The 16,718-nt window shown below is 40.0% G+C and overlaps 2 protein-coding genes across 2 annotated transcripts; both read right to left on the minus strand.

Annotated features, from left to right (window-relative positions):
• Nucleotides 1-5,164: 5,164 nt before the first annotated feature.
• Nucleotides 5,165-9,294, minus strand: LOC139731468 (UDP-glucuronosyltransferase 2B33-like). The gene is made up of 4 exons (XM_071642353.1): nucleotides 8,512-9,294; nucleotides 7,778-8,009; nucleotides 6,441-6,660; nucleotides 5,165-5,610 (listed from the first exon to the last, which is right to left on the minus strand). The coding sequence occupies exons 1-4, from the start codon at nucleotides 9,292-9,294 to the stop codon at nucleotides 5,325-5,327; spliced, it is 1,521 nt and encodes a 506-aa protein (XP_071498454.1). The 3' UTR covers nucleotides 5,165-5,324.
• Nucleotides 9,295-14,814: 5,520 nt separating this feature from the next.
• LOC139731469 (UDP-glucuronosyltransferase 1A6-like) lies at nucleotides 14,815-16,082 on the minus strand. The gene is made up of 2 exons (XM_071642354.1): nucleotides 15,288-16,082; nucleotides 14,815-14,910 (listed from the first exon to the last, which is right to left on the minus strand). Exons 1-2 carry the CDS (start codon nucleotides 16,080-16,082, stop codon nucleotides 14,815-14,817), a joined length of 891 nt encoding a protein of 296 aa, XP_071498455.1.
• Nucleotides 16,083-16,718: the final 636 nt, after the last annotated feature.

Below are 16,718 nucleotides of genomic sequence, written 5' to 3' on the forward strand. Positions count from 1 at the left end.
GTAAATCACCGGCAGCCATGCATGAGCTGACGTTGATTGATTTTAAGATATTGTATTATCAACATTGCTTTCAGACAACAGACAGATAATCATAATTTCAATGAATCGACAGTTCTTATCAAATGAATACAATTAACATTTGCCGTGATTCTGGAAAAAAACAGCGAGTCTTACCTCAATGCTAATACACATATAATTCGAGACATAAATCAAGCTGTATATTTCATGAGTATAAAAGTACAGGTTTGAATATAAAATGGCACATGGACTTCACTTAAAAAAAATAGAACTTAAAAAAGATATGATATGAATTCATATGCAATCATGCAGTGAAGCTATTCGTTGGCAGTTTTGACAAAAGAATCTTTGGGTTATTGTATTCTTATTATCATTCATGTACATTTATGATAATATACAGTGTACGTATAAGTATAGCCTCTGAGTTGAATATAGAATGATTTTTGAATATCTTTATTGTTCGTTGGTATTTAATGAACGCAGCTGCGTAACAAAATCAGACAGAAATGAAATGAATTCAATTCATTGAACTATTGAATGAGGGGAGTTGAAACTCTTGTTTAATAGCAAATCATGGGATGACACATTCGCGGTGTATAGTCAGATTTAACGGATTCATAAACCCCTTTATTTGATTTTTATTGAAAATCTATCGACAGGAGATCTCCCGCCGAAAGCCCATTTTTGCAAAATCTCCCGTTCTCCCGCTTGAGATTCGATTTCTCCCGCCCTAGCTCTGTGTCTCCCGCTTGAAATTATTTCTTACTCATTGCCATCGTATGTTTTAAAATATGCCTTAGATAGCACGAGAGAGCATCTAGAACGATAGAGCTACCAGGGCCCTGGACCCCGTGATGTGCGCTTCGCGCACACCAAGTTGAAGTCTCCCGTTTGCTAGGGGTTTCAGGTGGGAGAATCTCCTGATCAGAAGGTGCTTGGTGTTGGAGTCTCTGGGCCATGTGATGTCCATGACGATAGTATCAGTATCTTTTAGACGCATCAACATCGATTCGTCCGTGACAATATCTCTGCAATCCTTGGACATGTTCACCAGAAACGGAGACAATTCCATAATCTGGCAAGAAGGATCAACAAACGCTAGCGTGTTGAAACGCTTGAAGGTGTTACGAACCTCCTCCATGGACTTGTTATGACGCTCGAAGATGGCGAACTTCATGTACGAGAACTGGGGATCACTCGCCCGCTGATCGTAGGCTCGGCTAATAAGGCTCGTTACGTTGTGCCCTCGACGAACCAAGGCTTCTGCGATCGAGGCACCAGCCAAAAAATGGCTGCCTTCACCGTACATGTTCGACATCACGATATTGGCGCCGAAAACTTCGGCTACATTCATTAAAAACACGAAGACGTAGAAGTAGTTATGCATGCCGAAAGTTTTCATGTTTCCTTTTCACAGATTTTTCAACGGCGTTCATCAGATGGTTTCTTTCCATCACCATCGATTACGACACGGCCCTCCTTCCATTAGTTATTGTTGTTGTTTTTTTCGACATTTCCATTTCTACAACACAATGGCCCGAATTCACGAAGGTGGTACTAATGAAACCATGGTTTAAAACATGGACAAAAACCATGGAGCGCCAAGTGTCGCACGGAATATCTCGTTACGAAATTGCTCATTTCGTCGACAAAATGACCGTTTCATTAACAAATTATAATTTCGTGGAAGAAATGTTTATTTAGTTACAAAATGTTGACATTTCGTTTCAAAACAATAATTTCATCGACGAAATGACTGATTTCGTAACCAAATAGTACATGCGACACTTGGCATGCTTGGCGCTCCGTAGTTTTTGTCCATGGTTTAAACCATGGTTTCATTTGTACCACCTTCGTGAACTCGGGCCATTGGGTCCAATACTATGCTATGAGGTGTGCATACTACATGTAGTACCTTCGTAGGTCCAATGTGTTCCTGTACTCTTATCTGAATAAGTCCTTTAACAAACTTATCCCATCGCTTACAGTGGATATCCTTGCCATGAAATTCTTGTCTGTATTTACCCTGTCCTGGTGCGGCAAATAAAAAAAAAAGCGCTGCGTCATTTATGTATTAACCGTGTATTCAAATGAGAACTGTCTCGATTATTTTTCCTGTGTAGAATGAAAAGAATGGACACTCGCAAATCCTCCGACAAAGTCGAAATTGCTGGAATTTCGATGGGACACAACTGTGACCTCTAAAAGGAAACCGGTGCCGTCACTGCTGGACAAGTTGACTACTCCAGTTCATCAGGACATCAGTAGCAGGAAAATAAAGCAATTCCACCGAATTTCATTTAGCATGGAAAGAGCGCATTCCTTATACCTGGGGCCCGTTTCATAAAACTTGTCATCAGTGACAACTGCCATATTCAGCTTGTCACATCTATGACAACTTGTCACTGATGACATGTTTTTATGAAACGGGCCCCGGTATACATGTTAAAATCGAGCTCTTTTATCATTCTAGAGAAGTGGAAATACAATGTATGTTGAATTATATTCATATTTCCTTTATTTTGTTGTTCATAATGACGTCAAGGAATGTATAGTAGTCTCCTTACCAACATCGAAACTTTACAAAATCAAAGTTTTAGAATCGAGTGTCTGATTTTCCTCAAACTTTCAAACACAATCCAAAAACGAATGGTTTCCAAGCGAGGCTTGCATTATGTGACTTTGAACCAACAAACTATAGTCACTGTAGCGGAAACTTGATGTTAGGTGAACTTTGAAGGGCAATTTTTTTCCCCAAGGACGAAGAACAAAACAACAACAACAAACAAACCAACCCGCAGCAACAAGTCCTTACCGGGGAGTGAACAAATCTTGACGTCCACTGACTCCACTAGCCGAATGTAATCATGATTAGACGAACAGCAAGATTGAAATGGACGAATGTTCGTCTGCTACGAGGAGAGACATTGACCGCATAAATCGACTGACCAAATGGGGTATCATTACGTAATCTTGAGGGGCGGTGTCCACCAAACAAACTTACGAAAACGCATATTCATTTCAGTTATTTCATTACAGTTTATTTCATACCAATTACCAGCTTATGTTATATTTCAGAAAAATTCACATAGCATTTACACATATATGTACGTACGAGTATATAATTTTGTGCACATACAATGTATAGGGTAGAGATGTTGTTGTTATTATCATCATCATTTTTTATTGTTGTTATTATTACATGTATCATTATTATTGTTATCATCATCATCATTATAGATTATAAAACAAGCCGATGATTTGGTTGGTTGTATGATGTATAAGTCATCAACATGCTGAGGATGTGAGAGACATAATGCAGTGACAGCGGAACGGGGATCTCCACCACACAACACACAGTCTGACAGACTGACACACACACACACACACACACACACACACACCTTTGACTCTTGAAAAAGAAACCATATATGATTGAGTTTACAGACCAAAACTACCACGCTGTGACGCAAAATTTCAATCACTTCATGATATCTACAACTCTTTATTTTCGTCTGCAAATTGCACCCACAATCAAGCTGTGAAATCCTATATATGTTTAAGTTTACTTTAATGAATAAAAGTTCCGAGATATGACAAAATAAACGAAGTCATGAAAAATATCGTCAATAGTGGTATTCGCTGGAGATTATACTCAGAGACCATAATCATAAAAGTCATTTAGCGCTTTGGAAGGAATTCCAGATTCACTGAAAAAGCACAGATTGTTCGTAACAAGCTCAAGCGCACATTACTTCTGTACAAATGATGACCTCCATTTTTTTTTCTCATTAGTGAGACACTTCTACTGTTTTCAAAGTGACGTAGTGCATAAGCTTGCCCGACGCAACAAAAGATTGCATTCATGTTCAGAGAGTAAACTTGCGTGGACTAGGTAACAGCAATGGTCCTCACTTGACATTTAAAGAGGAAACCAGTCCAAATATAAGTTAGTCTGATAAAAAAAAGTAAAATTTTACGAGTTCACCTGTAAAAGTATGACTCGAATGAAATCGGTAAAAAAGAGGAAGTTATAAAATTTCGAAGGTTTGATTTTCTCCTAAAAACAGTTCTTGTACAGTGGGTATGAATATGCAAATGAGTGAAATAGCCATGTCATACCCTCACCCTCACAATTTTGCATTGATCATGAACAAAATATGACCAAAATTCAGTATTTCTGTCATTGAAGTCTGAAGCATGACGTTATTCCTGGTTGAATAACTTCAGAATAGTGCTCAGTTAGATGTAATAAGGATTTGAACCTCGGGCATAATTACGTTTGATTGAAAAATAGGAGATGTCAGAATTCTATGTACAAATATGGTAAGTTGTGAGGAAATTACACGCTCACTTTGGCATTCGAATGTTCATATTGACTGTTTAAGAACCGTTTCCACCAAAAATAGAAAAACTTCAAAATGTCATAACTGTCTTATTTTCCATCCGATTTCGATCAAAATTCTACCGTTGAACTTGTAATATTTTACTCTTTCTTATCAGACTAACTTATATTTGGACTGGATTTCCTCTTGCATTAATGCATAGGCACCCCTTTTTGTATGATTATTGCTTCATACTAGGCTTTTATAAACACCTTTGTCGTCAAGTGGATATGTTGGCGAGCGTCTAATAAATAATTACATGAATTATCATTTCATATAGCATATGCTTATCTCAGTGAACATAAAATCCATAATGGCTGTTGGTACAAATGACATTTTTTCCTCATGTCTTATTACCTACAGGTTCATCAAAATGGATTACAAAGTAGCATATTGCATTTTATAACATAACAAATTCAACAACGAAATGAGATATACATACAGGCAAATACCTTTGATAATAATTATACTTTCAACTGTTAAATCCTTTTGGCACTGTATGCACATGTACATGAATTCAAGTGGAAGAGTTCTCGTATCACAATGGCAGAAGATTATGAAAAATGCAGAATAAAATCATACTCAAGATGTTGTTTTTTTCCTTCTCCATCTCTTTAATACCAGCTTGATACACACACACACACACACACACACACACACACACACACACACACACACACACACATGTATATATATATATATATATTTCCCGGTGTAATCTGTGGTTTTGAAACAACCTGCGTTGTGACAAGAGTAATTCAATTTTGGATACAGATGAATTGTATATTATCACGTTGACGTCACATAATGTGACAGGAGCAATCGCGAATGCATTCCCTGTTCCCTGCAATGGCTACATGTGTATACGGTCAGCTTAAGAAAAATATCCGAAAATTTATATATACGGTGACACTAAGCAAGTTAGTCCTTTTTCTGTTTGGTCCATCCACAAGCCAAGCGCCAGAGTAGTGAAAATCCACAGCGCAAAATGAGAAATATAGAAATTACGATTATAAGAAAAATTATTAAATATAACGCCAGTACATCGATCATATAATACTGGACTAGCGACAGTTCCGGTCCTGTTGAACGTAGATAGTCCCCGCCAAATTTGATCACGTGTTCAATCCAGTGTGCCGCTCGATCGCGGGGCGATAACGGTTGGTCTTTCATGATGGCTGACACTTGTTTCGCCGTCGTGGCATACCTAAGATCAGACAGAAGAACATAGAATGAGATTCTGGCATGTTATTCTCATCCAGTGAGCATCTTAAATTTCTATTCCTCTCGATGTTCGAGTTCACTTCAGTAAATGAATATAAAATACAACAAAACAGTATGTCTGATATCAAAGGTTACTCAAGCGAAAACGTCAAAAGTTCACGCACTCAAAATGACACATTACAAAGTTATGATATCTTGAAATTCCATGTGATTTTACGCAGTTGTCCTGTTGTGGACGTTTTTCCTTCATAGTTTGTGATCTTCCACGCAACCAGTGTGCTTATATTAAAGGAAACCCAAACCCAAAGAGAAATGTGAAGTGAGTGAAAGCAGCAACATGAGTAGAACACATCAGCTAAAGTTTGAGGAAGATCGGACAATCGATGCATAAGTTATGAATTTTTAAAGGTTTGGTGTTCGAACCGCTGGATGAGGAAAATGATTTTTTTTTTCATGGAAATCCCTCTATATTTTCTACATTGTTGTCCATACATGACGTCATAAACTCTAGTGGTCTCCTTATCTAGCAGTTCTAACACCAAAACATTACAAATTCCTAACTTTTGGGTCGATTGTCCAATTTCCTCAAACTTTCATTGATGTGTTCTACTAATGTTTCCGCTTTCACTCAATCTACATTTCTCTTTGGTATGGGTTTCCTTTAATACATCTGTACGTACCGAATTGATAATAATGCTATAACTTAGATTATAGATGAAAAATTTAAAACTGTGAGAACAAAAAATATTGTTGTTGTTTTGTTGCACCGTAAATGAGGTCGCGTATTCGAATTTACACCTGCGTGCAACTCACTTTGGATTATTGATGACGTCATTCAGGGCTTCATAAATGTTGTCAGCAGTCAGATATCTCTTGTCTAATTGTCGCCCGATTCCTCTCTTCTCCACCCTCGCTCCAACGTCATACTGATCACCATGGAGAGGAAAGACCACGAGAGGTACCCCGTGGTAGCAGGCCTCCTGGAAACCGTTATTCCCGCCGTGGTAGAGAAACACTCTGGTCTTCGGGTGACCTATGTGCCGAGATGCCGTGATGGGAAAATTTGGTTGTTTAGTCATTGCTCATGTATTTTTGTTATGTATGTGGTGGGTTTTTTATAATGCTTCCATATACGGCTACAATTAACTCTCTAATTGTGTTAAAGTTAACGGAAATGCATTTCTGAGATGATAATCTCATCTACTATACACACACACACACACACACACACACACATCTTACAGAGATGACTGACAATGATAACTATTAGAACATATTACTAATACTGTATCGGACATTATTATACATGTCATATTTATTAGTAAATAAACCCTGCTGATCGGATATTGAAAATGACATTATAAGCATAAATGGCATCGGAAGGGAAGAGGTCGACAACTTCTTTCCACGACTTCAAAAAATAAAGATGCATCTGTCATTCTCATAAAGCAGCATTTTAATGGCGTGGTGTGAAACACAGAATATAATTCGAATGCAAAGTACACAATACCAATCAATTCTTGTCGGGAATGAAATGAAGCAACAAAAAAAATCTGACGTACTGAGTTTTAACATGAAGGTGCCCACTAAAGGGCTTTTTACACTTGTAAGTTTTTGCTTAGTCCCGTACCAACGGTGGGGCTAAGGGGGGGGGGCTTAGCCGTTTGTACGGGACTATACTTAGCCCACTTTCTGTTTACACTCGTTTTTGTGGGCTAGCCCCACCGATAATCCCGTACTATCTGGCCCTGCAAAATAGCAGGGTTAGCACCGCAATTGCGGTGCCAAGCAAGTGAGTATAAACAGAACGAAAAAATACTCCGGGGCTAAGCGACGGAGACGAAGTCCGACCCCCACTGACCAATCAGACACGAGGTAATCAAGTGCTGCCGGTGCGTGCGTGTACGTGTACAGTGCACAGCGTAATCATGAATATTCATGTGGTTTGGAAAGTCCGGGGCTAAGAAATACGAGTGTAAAAAGGTCAGTTTTCTCCTTAGCCCCGGACAAGAGATAGTACGGGACTAATTGGCCAGTGTAAAAAGCTGAAAAAATTGGTACGGGACTAACGATAGTCCTGGGTCAGAGAAAGTCCGGGGTTAAGAAACACAAGTGTAAAAAGGGCTTATATTTCCAGACTCTTTTCTCACCCAAGATATCATTTTGAGGTGTCCATGGCAGTCTCATCACGTTAGACGACAGTGTGAAGTTGACGACGTGTTTTGTTTGCCATATGACTTTCTGTGGCAGCCGACCGAAGGCTGTGGCGAACATTTCGGCAATCTCCGGCCTGGTCCGAATGACGGCCTCCGAAAAGTACGTCCCGAGGGAGAATAAAATGACGCCATCGTCACCAGAGCTCTGCATGAATTTTTCGAGGTCCTACAAAGAACAAAAGATGAGAGAGATATGAAAGAATTGTGAGAGTGGACTTTGGAGTAAGTTGTTAAGGATTATTGAGCAGATGCAAAGAAATAAAGGAAGAAATATGAAAATGATGGAACAAGGAGAAAATATGAAACGAAGCGAAAATGGATGGAACGAAGAGAAAAAAAATAAGGAGTCTCAGAGAATGCTTTCTTTTGAGTTACTTTAAGGTGTGTGCTGCAGAAAAAAAGACAAAAACAAAACAAACTGAAGGGCGTTGCCTCTTGCTACATACAATGTGTTATTTCACAATTAAAGTTTGCTTCAAAGAACATATCCTCTCCATTTCAAGTTGACTTCACTGAATATTAATCCCAAATTAAATTCAAATAGAACTATAATTATCCACAGGCTCTTATAAATGCTGTAGCTGATACAACAGTACACACACACACACACACACACACACACACCTGCTGGTGGGAGCATTTCGGGGTAATTAAATCCTTAACCATACCTCGCTGAGCTGTTTCGCCGGCCGGGCTGTTAGGCCCCCAATGGGTATGAAGTTTGGGTTCAACGGGAATGAGAACTCGGTGGCAAAATCAAAACTTAGCAAGTGAAGATCATACTCCTTGTGTACGTTCCATATTTCAAACCTCGAGTCGTCAAGGCCGACATCTCTGGCTAGCTGCATGTATTTGCCTAGGGATACGTATTTTACCAGGATAAAGTACGCGATGCTTTGCATGGTGTTGAGGAACCTTTGGAAAAAAGTCATGCTATCAGTGAACCCGAGACCATTTTCTGGTTGGAAGGCGGGATGATAGCTCGTTCCACACACGTACATTATCATTGCTTGTGGTGTAAATGGATTGAAGGTAACTAATTTTATGTCTCTGTTGAAGTCTCGCTCCAAGACCCGCCTGATCAGTAAACCGCAGGGCCAAGTGGTGTCCATTACAATTGTATCGATATCTCTCAGGCTCATCAACATCGATGCATTCGTGATGATACCTCTGCAATCCTGCGACATGTTCTCAAGAAACGGAGACAATTCTACGAACTGGCGAGAAGGATCTTCGAACGCTAGAGCGTTAAAACGTGTGAAGGTGTACCGAACCTCCTCCATGGACTTGTTACGATGCTCAAAGATGACGAACGTCATGTACGAGAACTGGGGATCGCTCGCCCGCTGATCGTAGGCTCGGCTAATGAGGCTCGTTACGTTGTGTCCTCGACGAACCAAGGCTTCTGCGATCGAGGCACCAGCCAAAAAATGACTCCCTTCACCGTACATGTTGGACATCAAGATATTGGCGCCGAAAATTCCATAAAAACGCAATAGAAACACGACGATCTGGCAGCTGTGATGCATGTTTAGAGTACTAGTCATGTTCACCTTTTCTGACACCTTGATTTTACAACGACTCTCTTCGAATCAAGAATGGTCCTGGTTTCCGTAGTCTGATGCGATGAACGCATGCAGTCCCAAGGTAGCACAATAGTAGTCACCCGACCGTGTCTGGCATGCTTTGTTTGCGCAGACCTTTTGATCCTTCACCTATTTCACCGGTCCCCGTTCCCCGTTCCTCGTACAGAAATAGAAGTACAGGTACATACATGTACATTGTACAATGCACATGTACCGATGTAATCCAAATCCACTTTCCGGGAGTTGCTATCTGACGTAGGACCTTTTCCCACGTAGTTTACCTACAATGTATCGCAGCCTCTGCTCGGTTGGATCATGTAGAGCTACAACAGGGTACAGTTTCATGAAAATTGTCACCTCTGACAAGTTGTCAGCCTCTGACAAATTCAGTAAAATCCTTGGTTTTGATTGAAGCTCTGGTGTCTGACTGTCACTAGGCCTATCTAGGCTTATGGAATTGCCAGAAACTGACAACTTTTCAGGGCTGACAAGCTTCAACGGTCGTGCCATGTTGTCAGAGCTACCAAGTCTCACGCATTCTGCGTGAGATTCAAGCATTTAGGGTCTGTCTCACGATCTCACGCATGACATCCATTTTTCTCACGCATCTGGTGAAGTCTGCAATTTGGGCCAAAAATAAGGAGCATAGCTCAAAGGATTAGAGTGATAGTTGCAATTGAAGGTATATTTCCCTTTTGCCTTTCAAAATTTATAAAAAAATAGTCACTTAAGTATGCACCAGGGGCCCGTTGCATAAAACTTACCGTTGAATTTCAATGGTAACTACCGTCAAAATTAGACATCACAGCCAATCAGCATCAAGGATTATAAAATTTACCGCTAATTTGAAGACTTACCGCTAGAAAGGAGCGGTAAGTCCAGCGGTAAGTGTTTTATGCAACAGGGCCCAGATCGCATCATTAAGAGCTAATAATTTAAAAAAGCTCCCTACCATGGGAGGGGGGACACCCTCCTCGTTCGCGTGCGCATGCGCGCGAGCGCCGAGACGCCGAGTCATAAAAATCTCACTCATAAAAGTTTTTTGAACTTGGCATCTCTGTGTTGTACGGTACAGCTCCATGGTTGGATGGACCATATGGATCTACAACATGGAGCTACAAGCCTACAACGGACTCCGTTGTAGCATGGGGTTACTTTATCAATGTAGCTCCATGGTTGTATAGCTTTGTAGATGGACCCAGTTTGCAGACACAAACTCTTGTCGATCGTAAAGGAGTCTGCGCCAAAAAGACTACATGTACCACTGACCCTAGCTGTCTTTAAGCCGTATACTGTGTACTAGTAGCTGACATGGAAGCAGTGTATGGGTTATATAAGGTGTTGCAAAAAAAAATCCCACTTTTGATCCTCAATAGTTCTAATCAAATATCAGATAACACTGACATCGATACATGTATGAGCAATAGCTGAACAGTTGTCACGTTATAGGTAGAGGTGATTTGAATACGAAAACGTAAATGAGTTTCATTAAATCCTTGATTAATTTTAAAGTTGGGTTACAGGTTTTGTTCAAATTTTAACCCTCTGTACAAAACTTGAACTTTACACAGGAAACCAATGATGTGTATGTGAGTGTGTGCTTTGCAATGACCCTGAACGATGGACATGAATACCACCTCTTCAGAGCTCTGCTGACTTCTGGTCTCTTACTCCACGGCACGTGAATGCTTGAAATGCGTGTTGTGGCAAAATCAGTCCGTCCTCAACGGGTTAATAATTCATGATGGATTACCCTGAGAACTGCTTGGCTGAATTCATGGTAATAGGTAAAATGTATGCAAATGAAAAAGGTAAGCACATGTTTCCATATGTTTGCATATTCTACATTTCAGGATGAATAAAGACTATCTGTGATAGTGGAATTCCTCATGAATAAATAATAAAGCATTCACAGCCTGTCTGGGTGTTAACCACATACTCCCACACACACAAGTTGACCCCTGTGCAAAGTTATAGTTTTGTACAAAGGGTTGAAAATAGAGCAAAATCTGTACGCTAACGTAAAAAATTAATCTTACATTTCAATGAAACTAATACAATTATGCTTTCATTCTTAAATTACCTCAAACAAAATTGTACACTATTCATCTATTGTTCATATTAATGTCAGTGTTATCTCATATTTTACTTGAAGTATAGGATCAAAAGTGGGATCTTTTTAACACCTAGTAGTTACAAAAAAAAGACCCTGAAAGAGATGCATAGGCGCAGACTCCTTTTATACGACCGAAAAGGGTTAAATTTGTGCTTGTTAAAGGAGAAATCCAGTCCCAATATAAGTTAGTCTGATAAGAAAGAGTAAAATATTACGAGTTCAACGGTATAAATATGATCGAAATTCGATGAAAAATAAGGAAGTTATGACATTTTGAAGTTTCTTACCATATAGTTTGTACATAAAATTTTGAAATTTCCAGTTTTTCATTCAGTTATTTCCGAGGCTCAATCCTCATATATATATATGATACTGATCACTATTCTGAAGTTATTCAACCAGGAAAAAGTCATGTTTTCAGACTTTAATAACAGAAACATTGAATTTTCGTCATTTTGTACACGTTCAATGGAAAATTGTTAGGGTATGACATGGTTGGCTCACTCATTTGTATATTCATACCCACTGTACAAGAACTGTTTTGGAGAAATTATCAAAACTTCAAAATTTCATAACTTCCTTATTTTTCATCCTATTTCAGTCAAATTTTTACTGTTGGACTCGTAAAATTGTACTCTTTTTTATCAGACTCAATTATATTTGGACTGGATTTCCTCTTTAAAGCTGCGTTTACATCATGTTCCCGGTGGCCACGGCAGCCCCATTTCCCCGAAACGGAGTGTGCTGTGGGCAACAGCAGGGAGTCACCTACCTGGTACTCTATGGTATGGTATGGTATGGTTTATTAAATGAAATGTTCTCGCAGCCAAAAGGCTGAATTGCAACATTTGTTCACACAATACATAGTTGATTAAAAAAAGAAAGTATTTACAATTTTCAAATTATTCATCACTATTCAAAGAATAACAATTAACATCATTTACAACATTATTCATTATAAAATATATTACATTCACTACATTCAACACACTGTACGTGACGAATAAACATAAACTGATTACAAGGGACCCATGCGGTTACTTCCTTTTCTTACATTGTATTCACATCTTTCCCCTCCCTCTCTCTCACAAACGCACACGCACGCGCAGACACAGGTACACTCATAAACACATACACACAATCGTCTCTTCATCACATCCAATAAGTGACTATCACACACATAAACACATACAGACACTACAAATTCTATTCTCCCACCACACGGCATTACTGATTATAAGTGTACATTCGTCACACTTAAACTGCGTTTTGATCACATAATGTTTACAAACAGTCAAATGTACAATGTAATGAATGTTTACAAATATTGACCGGAGTACAACAAAATTATAGATTCTGCATCATAAAATAATCTGATGCGGTGTGATATCATAAAATATGCCTAATATACTCTCATATACTCTCATAATATATCTCCGGGAATTAAAAACAGTATCAAATGAACAAATTCAAATTATCAACAGTTACCACTGAAAAAAAAAAGATGGCTGCGCAAACCTGTTGAAAGGTTGTATGTTTTCCAAGTAAAGTAATATTCGTTGGATATTACTTAACAAAAAGAAAATTGTGGCTGCCGGGGTAAGTGAAAAGGAAAAGAAAAAAACATTACCAATAAAAATGTATACATATATTATAAGATTACAAAAATAGTTATATATTGGTCATTCTCAACATAACAAAAAAAAATTGCACTGCTGTAAATCTTCCAAGTATTGTAAGTATTCTCTATCAAAGAGTCTCACAATGTTACAGGTGGTACAGAAAGAGAGGAGGGGAGAGGGGTGGGAAAGCAAGCAAGAGAGATGGGGAGAGAAATAAAGAGAAAGAGGAAGAGACAGAGTTGTGTTTTTTCCAAGTAAACTGATATTCGTAGAATATTGCTATAAAAATTGTGGCTGCCAGGGGAGGTAAAAAGAGAGGAAAAAAACATTTCCAGTAAAAATGTATACATATATTGTAAAATTACGGAAATAATCATATATTAGTCATTCTCAACATATCAAAAATATTGCATTGGTATAAATCTTCCAGGTAATGTGGCATTGTATATAATTCTCTATCAAAGAGTCTCACAATGTTGCAGGCGGTATAGAAGAGGAGGGAGAGGGGTGGGAAAGCAAGAAAGAGAGAGGGGGAAAGAGAAGGAAGGAGAAAGAGGAAGAGATAGGGGTGAGGAGAGAGAGAGAGAGAGAGAGAGAGAGAGAGATGGAGAGGAAGAGTACACCGTAATACTTTGTGTGTAGTGCTTATAGGAGAAAATACATGAACGTTAAACTGTTGACCTTGCCAGACCGCACCCATATTCAACATTATTCAAACTTATCCGGCGTCATATCTGGTATGAGTTTGATGATCATGATAACCTTTGTTATTGATTCACATAAATCGTGCATTGATCTTTCTCACAAAGTAAGGCATCGCACTGTTTTTCAGTCTTTCAGTTCTACATCTGTATTCCCTCAATCTCTCACTGCGCCTAAGGCGTCTTTTAGAGCTCTGCATTTCAGGAAACCAGTCTCTGAAGTGTTTGAAGAGAGACGGGTAAGACATTCTCCTGTTTTCTCCCCTTCGCATTCTAGTCTTGTTCGTTCCAGTCCTCTCCTCGGTGAAAATATAGCTATCAGACGCTGTTCTCACGGTGTCTGGTCAGGCTTTTCCGTGGCGTCCCGCACGGACCGCCTACAAGTTTTGTTACGGTCTTTTACGTGCCGTCGTGTTTCGTTGCGTTCACTCCGTTTTATAACAAAAAACAAGATTCCCCATTAGTACCGGGACTGCCGTGGCATTTTTTTTTTTTTTTTGGGGGGGGGGGGGGGGGACAATTCAAAAATCTGACACGTCATCCACGAGCAGTACGGCCTGCCACTTTTGCCTATCCCTTCTCACCGCGTTGTCTCACGTCCATCCCGTTTTTTTTTTTCCACGGTGGCCTGAAACGGGGATGCCGTGGTTGCCGGGAACATGGTGTAAACGCAGCTTAATAAACTAGACCAGCGTGCCAGAATGATGTAAGTTCACAGCGCCCCAAAGGTTTATAACGTCCTTTTGTAAGCCCCTGTCACACTTTGCTGGACTGGCCCACCGTACAAGAAACGGGCGATATTAATTTGTTCACAAATCGTCAATGTTTTGAACATGATTTTGACAGGATCTTGCTGCTCAGTGGATAAGACCACGGACTCTCAATCACAATGTCTCTGATTCGAGTCCCGTGGCTATGCACAGCGGGTGCGCCCCTTGGCAAGACACTAAAAAATCTGCTCATTGCCTCGTTCTTCTGAAGGGACTCCTCGTTGTCGGTCCCATGGTTGGTTGCTCGTATCCAAGGATTCAGGGCTTTCTTGCTGGTCACGTAAAACAAAATCATAATCCTGTCATTAGCATACCATTGCCATATGTATCTTTAATTTCTGTGAAACATGGAAAATGGCAGTGTGATGCTCTTCTGGTTATAGTATGGTCCTATAGTGGATGTTTCCCTTATATTAGTCATTGATTACTGCATACTGTATTTGTCTCACTTGTTTCTATGCCTGTGTAAAGTAGATGCCGTTCGACAGTGCTGCAGGTTGCAGTCGTTCGGAGTAACGAGTCCTTGAAAAGTTAAGTCCAGAAGGAAAATTTAGAAGAAAACAAAAGCATAAAAAACATAACACCGTCCAAAACAAACAAACACACACACACTCACACACACACATTGTAAACCCAAATGCCAGTGTACCTCATTGAGCTCCCTTGCAGGTTGAGCTGTCAGGCCTCCCACGGGTATGAAGTTTGGTCCTAACGGGAACGGGAACTCGGACGAAAAGTCCATACTCATCAAGTGTAGATCAAACTCCTTGTGTAAGCTCCACACGTTCAACATCGATTCGTTCAAATCTACGTCCGCTGCCAACTGCCTGTAATTAGGTAGGGAAAAATATTTGAATATCAATAGAGAAGCAATGCCTTGGAAGGTGTTGAAAGCCCTTTGGAAAAGGGTCATGTTGTCAGAGTAGCCGGTGCCCAGTTCTGGTTGGTAGGCGAGGTTGCAGCTTGACCCGTACACGTAGATGGTGCTTCCTTGAGGGGTAAATGGCCAAAGAGAGATGAGCTTTATGTCCTTATCAAAACTCTGCTCCAGCAACCGCCTCATCACAATTCCACAGGGCCAGGTATTGTCCATGACTATGGCATCAATATTTTCTAGGCGCATCATCAATGCTTCATCCATTACGAGGTTTCTGCAGTCAAAAGACATGTTCATAATCAACGGAATAATCCCATTCACAAACTGTTGATCGGGCTCGTCCAAGGCCACGGAGCCTAAATGCCTGAACATGTCGCGGACCTCTTCCCTGGACTTATTGCAATGCTCGAAGACGGCAAACGTCATGTACGAGAACTGGGGATCGCTCGCCCGCTGATCGTAGGCTCGGCTAATGAGGCTCGTCACGTTGTGTCCTCGACGAACCAAGGCTTCTGCGATGGAGGCACCGACCACGAAGTGGCTACCCTCTCCATAGAGGTTGGACATGAGGACATTGGCGCTGAGAACGCAGGGAAATATGAACGCGAACCCAACGAAATTTGCGTAATAATTCATGTTTTAAGTTAGGTTTTCTTGTTTTTTCCGATCACGAGACTTTTGCAGAATCTAAAATGCCTCCTTTTCAACGACTCTTTTATCTGCCCAAGATAAACGGCACGTTCAGTAACCATATGTAAATAAAAGAGACCTTCTTTTGGCATGATTCAGGACTTTTATACGTCTCCGTAAGTTCGACGTATAGTCATTATGTACAGTGGAATCTACAAAGTGTGGCTTGTTTGTACAGAATGTAGGTTATGCAAATTGAGTGTGGTGCAGCATTGATCCAAGTCGACAAATACACGATGGTTGTGTTTTTTTTTTCTTCTGTCGTCATCTCTCTTTTCTTGTCGCTGCTGTTAGGGTCTTTAGTCCATGGCCGTCTTGAGTCGGTTTAATCAAGGAGCTCTTTGGTTTAGTCAAGAGGGTACTATCCATACCTCTGGGCCCCGTTTTATCAAAAGGTAATCGATTATAAATGTCCTTACCACACAGACTGTCATAGACATATCACAGAAATCGGTTATATAATTACAGTTGTAATTATAACTCTTCATGAAACAGGGCCCTGGTTTAATAAAG

The sequence above is a fragment of the Diadema antillarum genome, unplaced genomic scaffold (genome assembly GCF_040938485.1).
Source record: "Diadema antillarum isolate AM-2024a unplaced genomic scaffold, OU_Dant_1.0 seq00000375_RagTag, whole genome shotgun sequence".
In the NCBI taxonomy this organism is placed as follows: Eukaryota; Metazoa; Echinodermata; class Echinoidea; order Diadematoida; family Diadematidae; genus Diadema; species Diadema antillarum.

What these genes read in the sequence shown, in the direction of transcription:
- LOC139731468 (XM_071642353.1), bottom strand. Translation starts at nt 9,294, where the DNA reads ATGTACGGTGAAGGGAGTCATTTTTTGGCTGGTGCCTCGATCGCAGAA. An exon ending in CGGCGAAACAGCTCAGCGAG is followed by an intron (nt 8,010 to 8,511) that starts GTATGGTTAAGG and finishes TGTTCTTTGTAG; the next exon opens with GACCTCGAAAAATTCATGCA. An exon ending in ACCTCAAAATGATATCTTGG is followed by an intron (nt 6,661 to 7,777) that starts GTGAGAAAAGAG and finishes CTCGGCACATAG; the next exon opens with GTCACCCGAAGACCAGAGTG.
- LOC139731469 (XM_071642354.1), bottom strand. Translation starts at nt 16,082, where the DNA reads ATGTCCAACCTCTATGGAGAGGGTAGCCACTTCGTGGTCGGTGCCTCC. An exon ending in CTGCAAGGGAGCTCAATGAG is followed by an intron (nt 14,911 to 15,287) that starts GTACACTGGCAT and finishes TTACGTGACCAG; the next exon opens with CAAGAAAGCCCTGAATCCTT.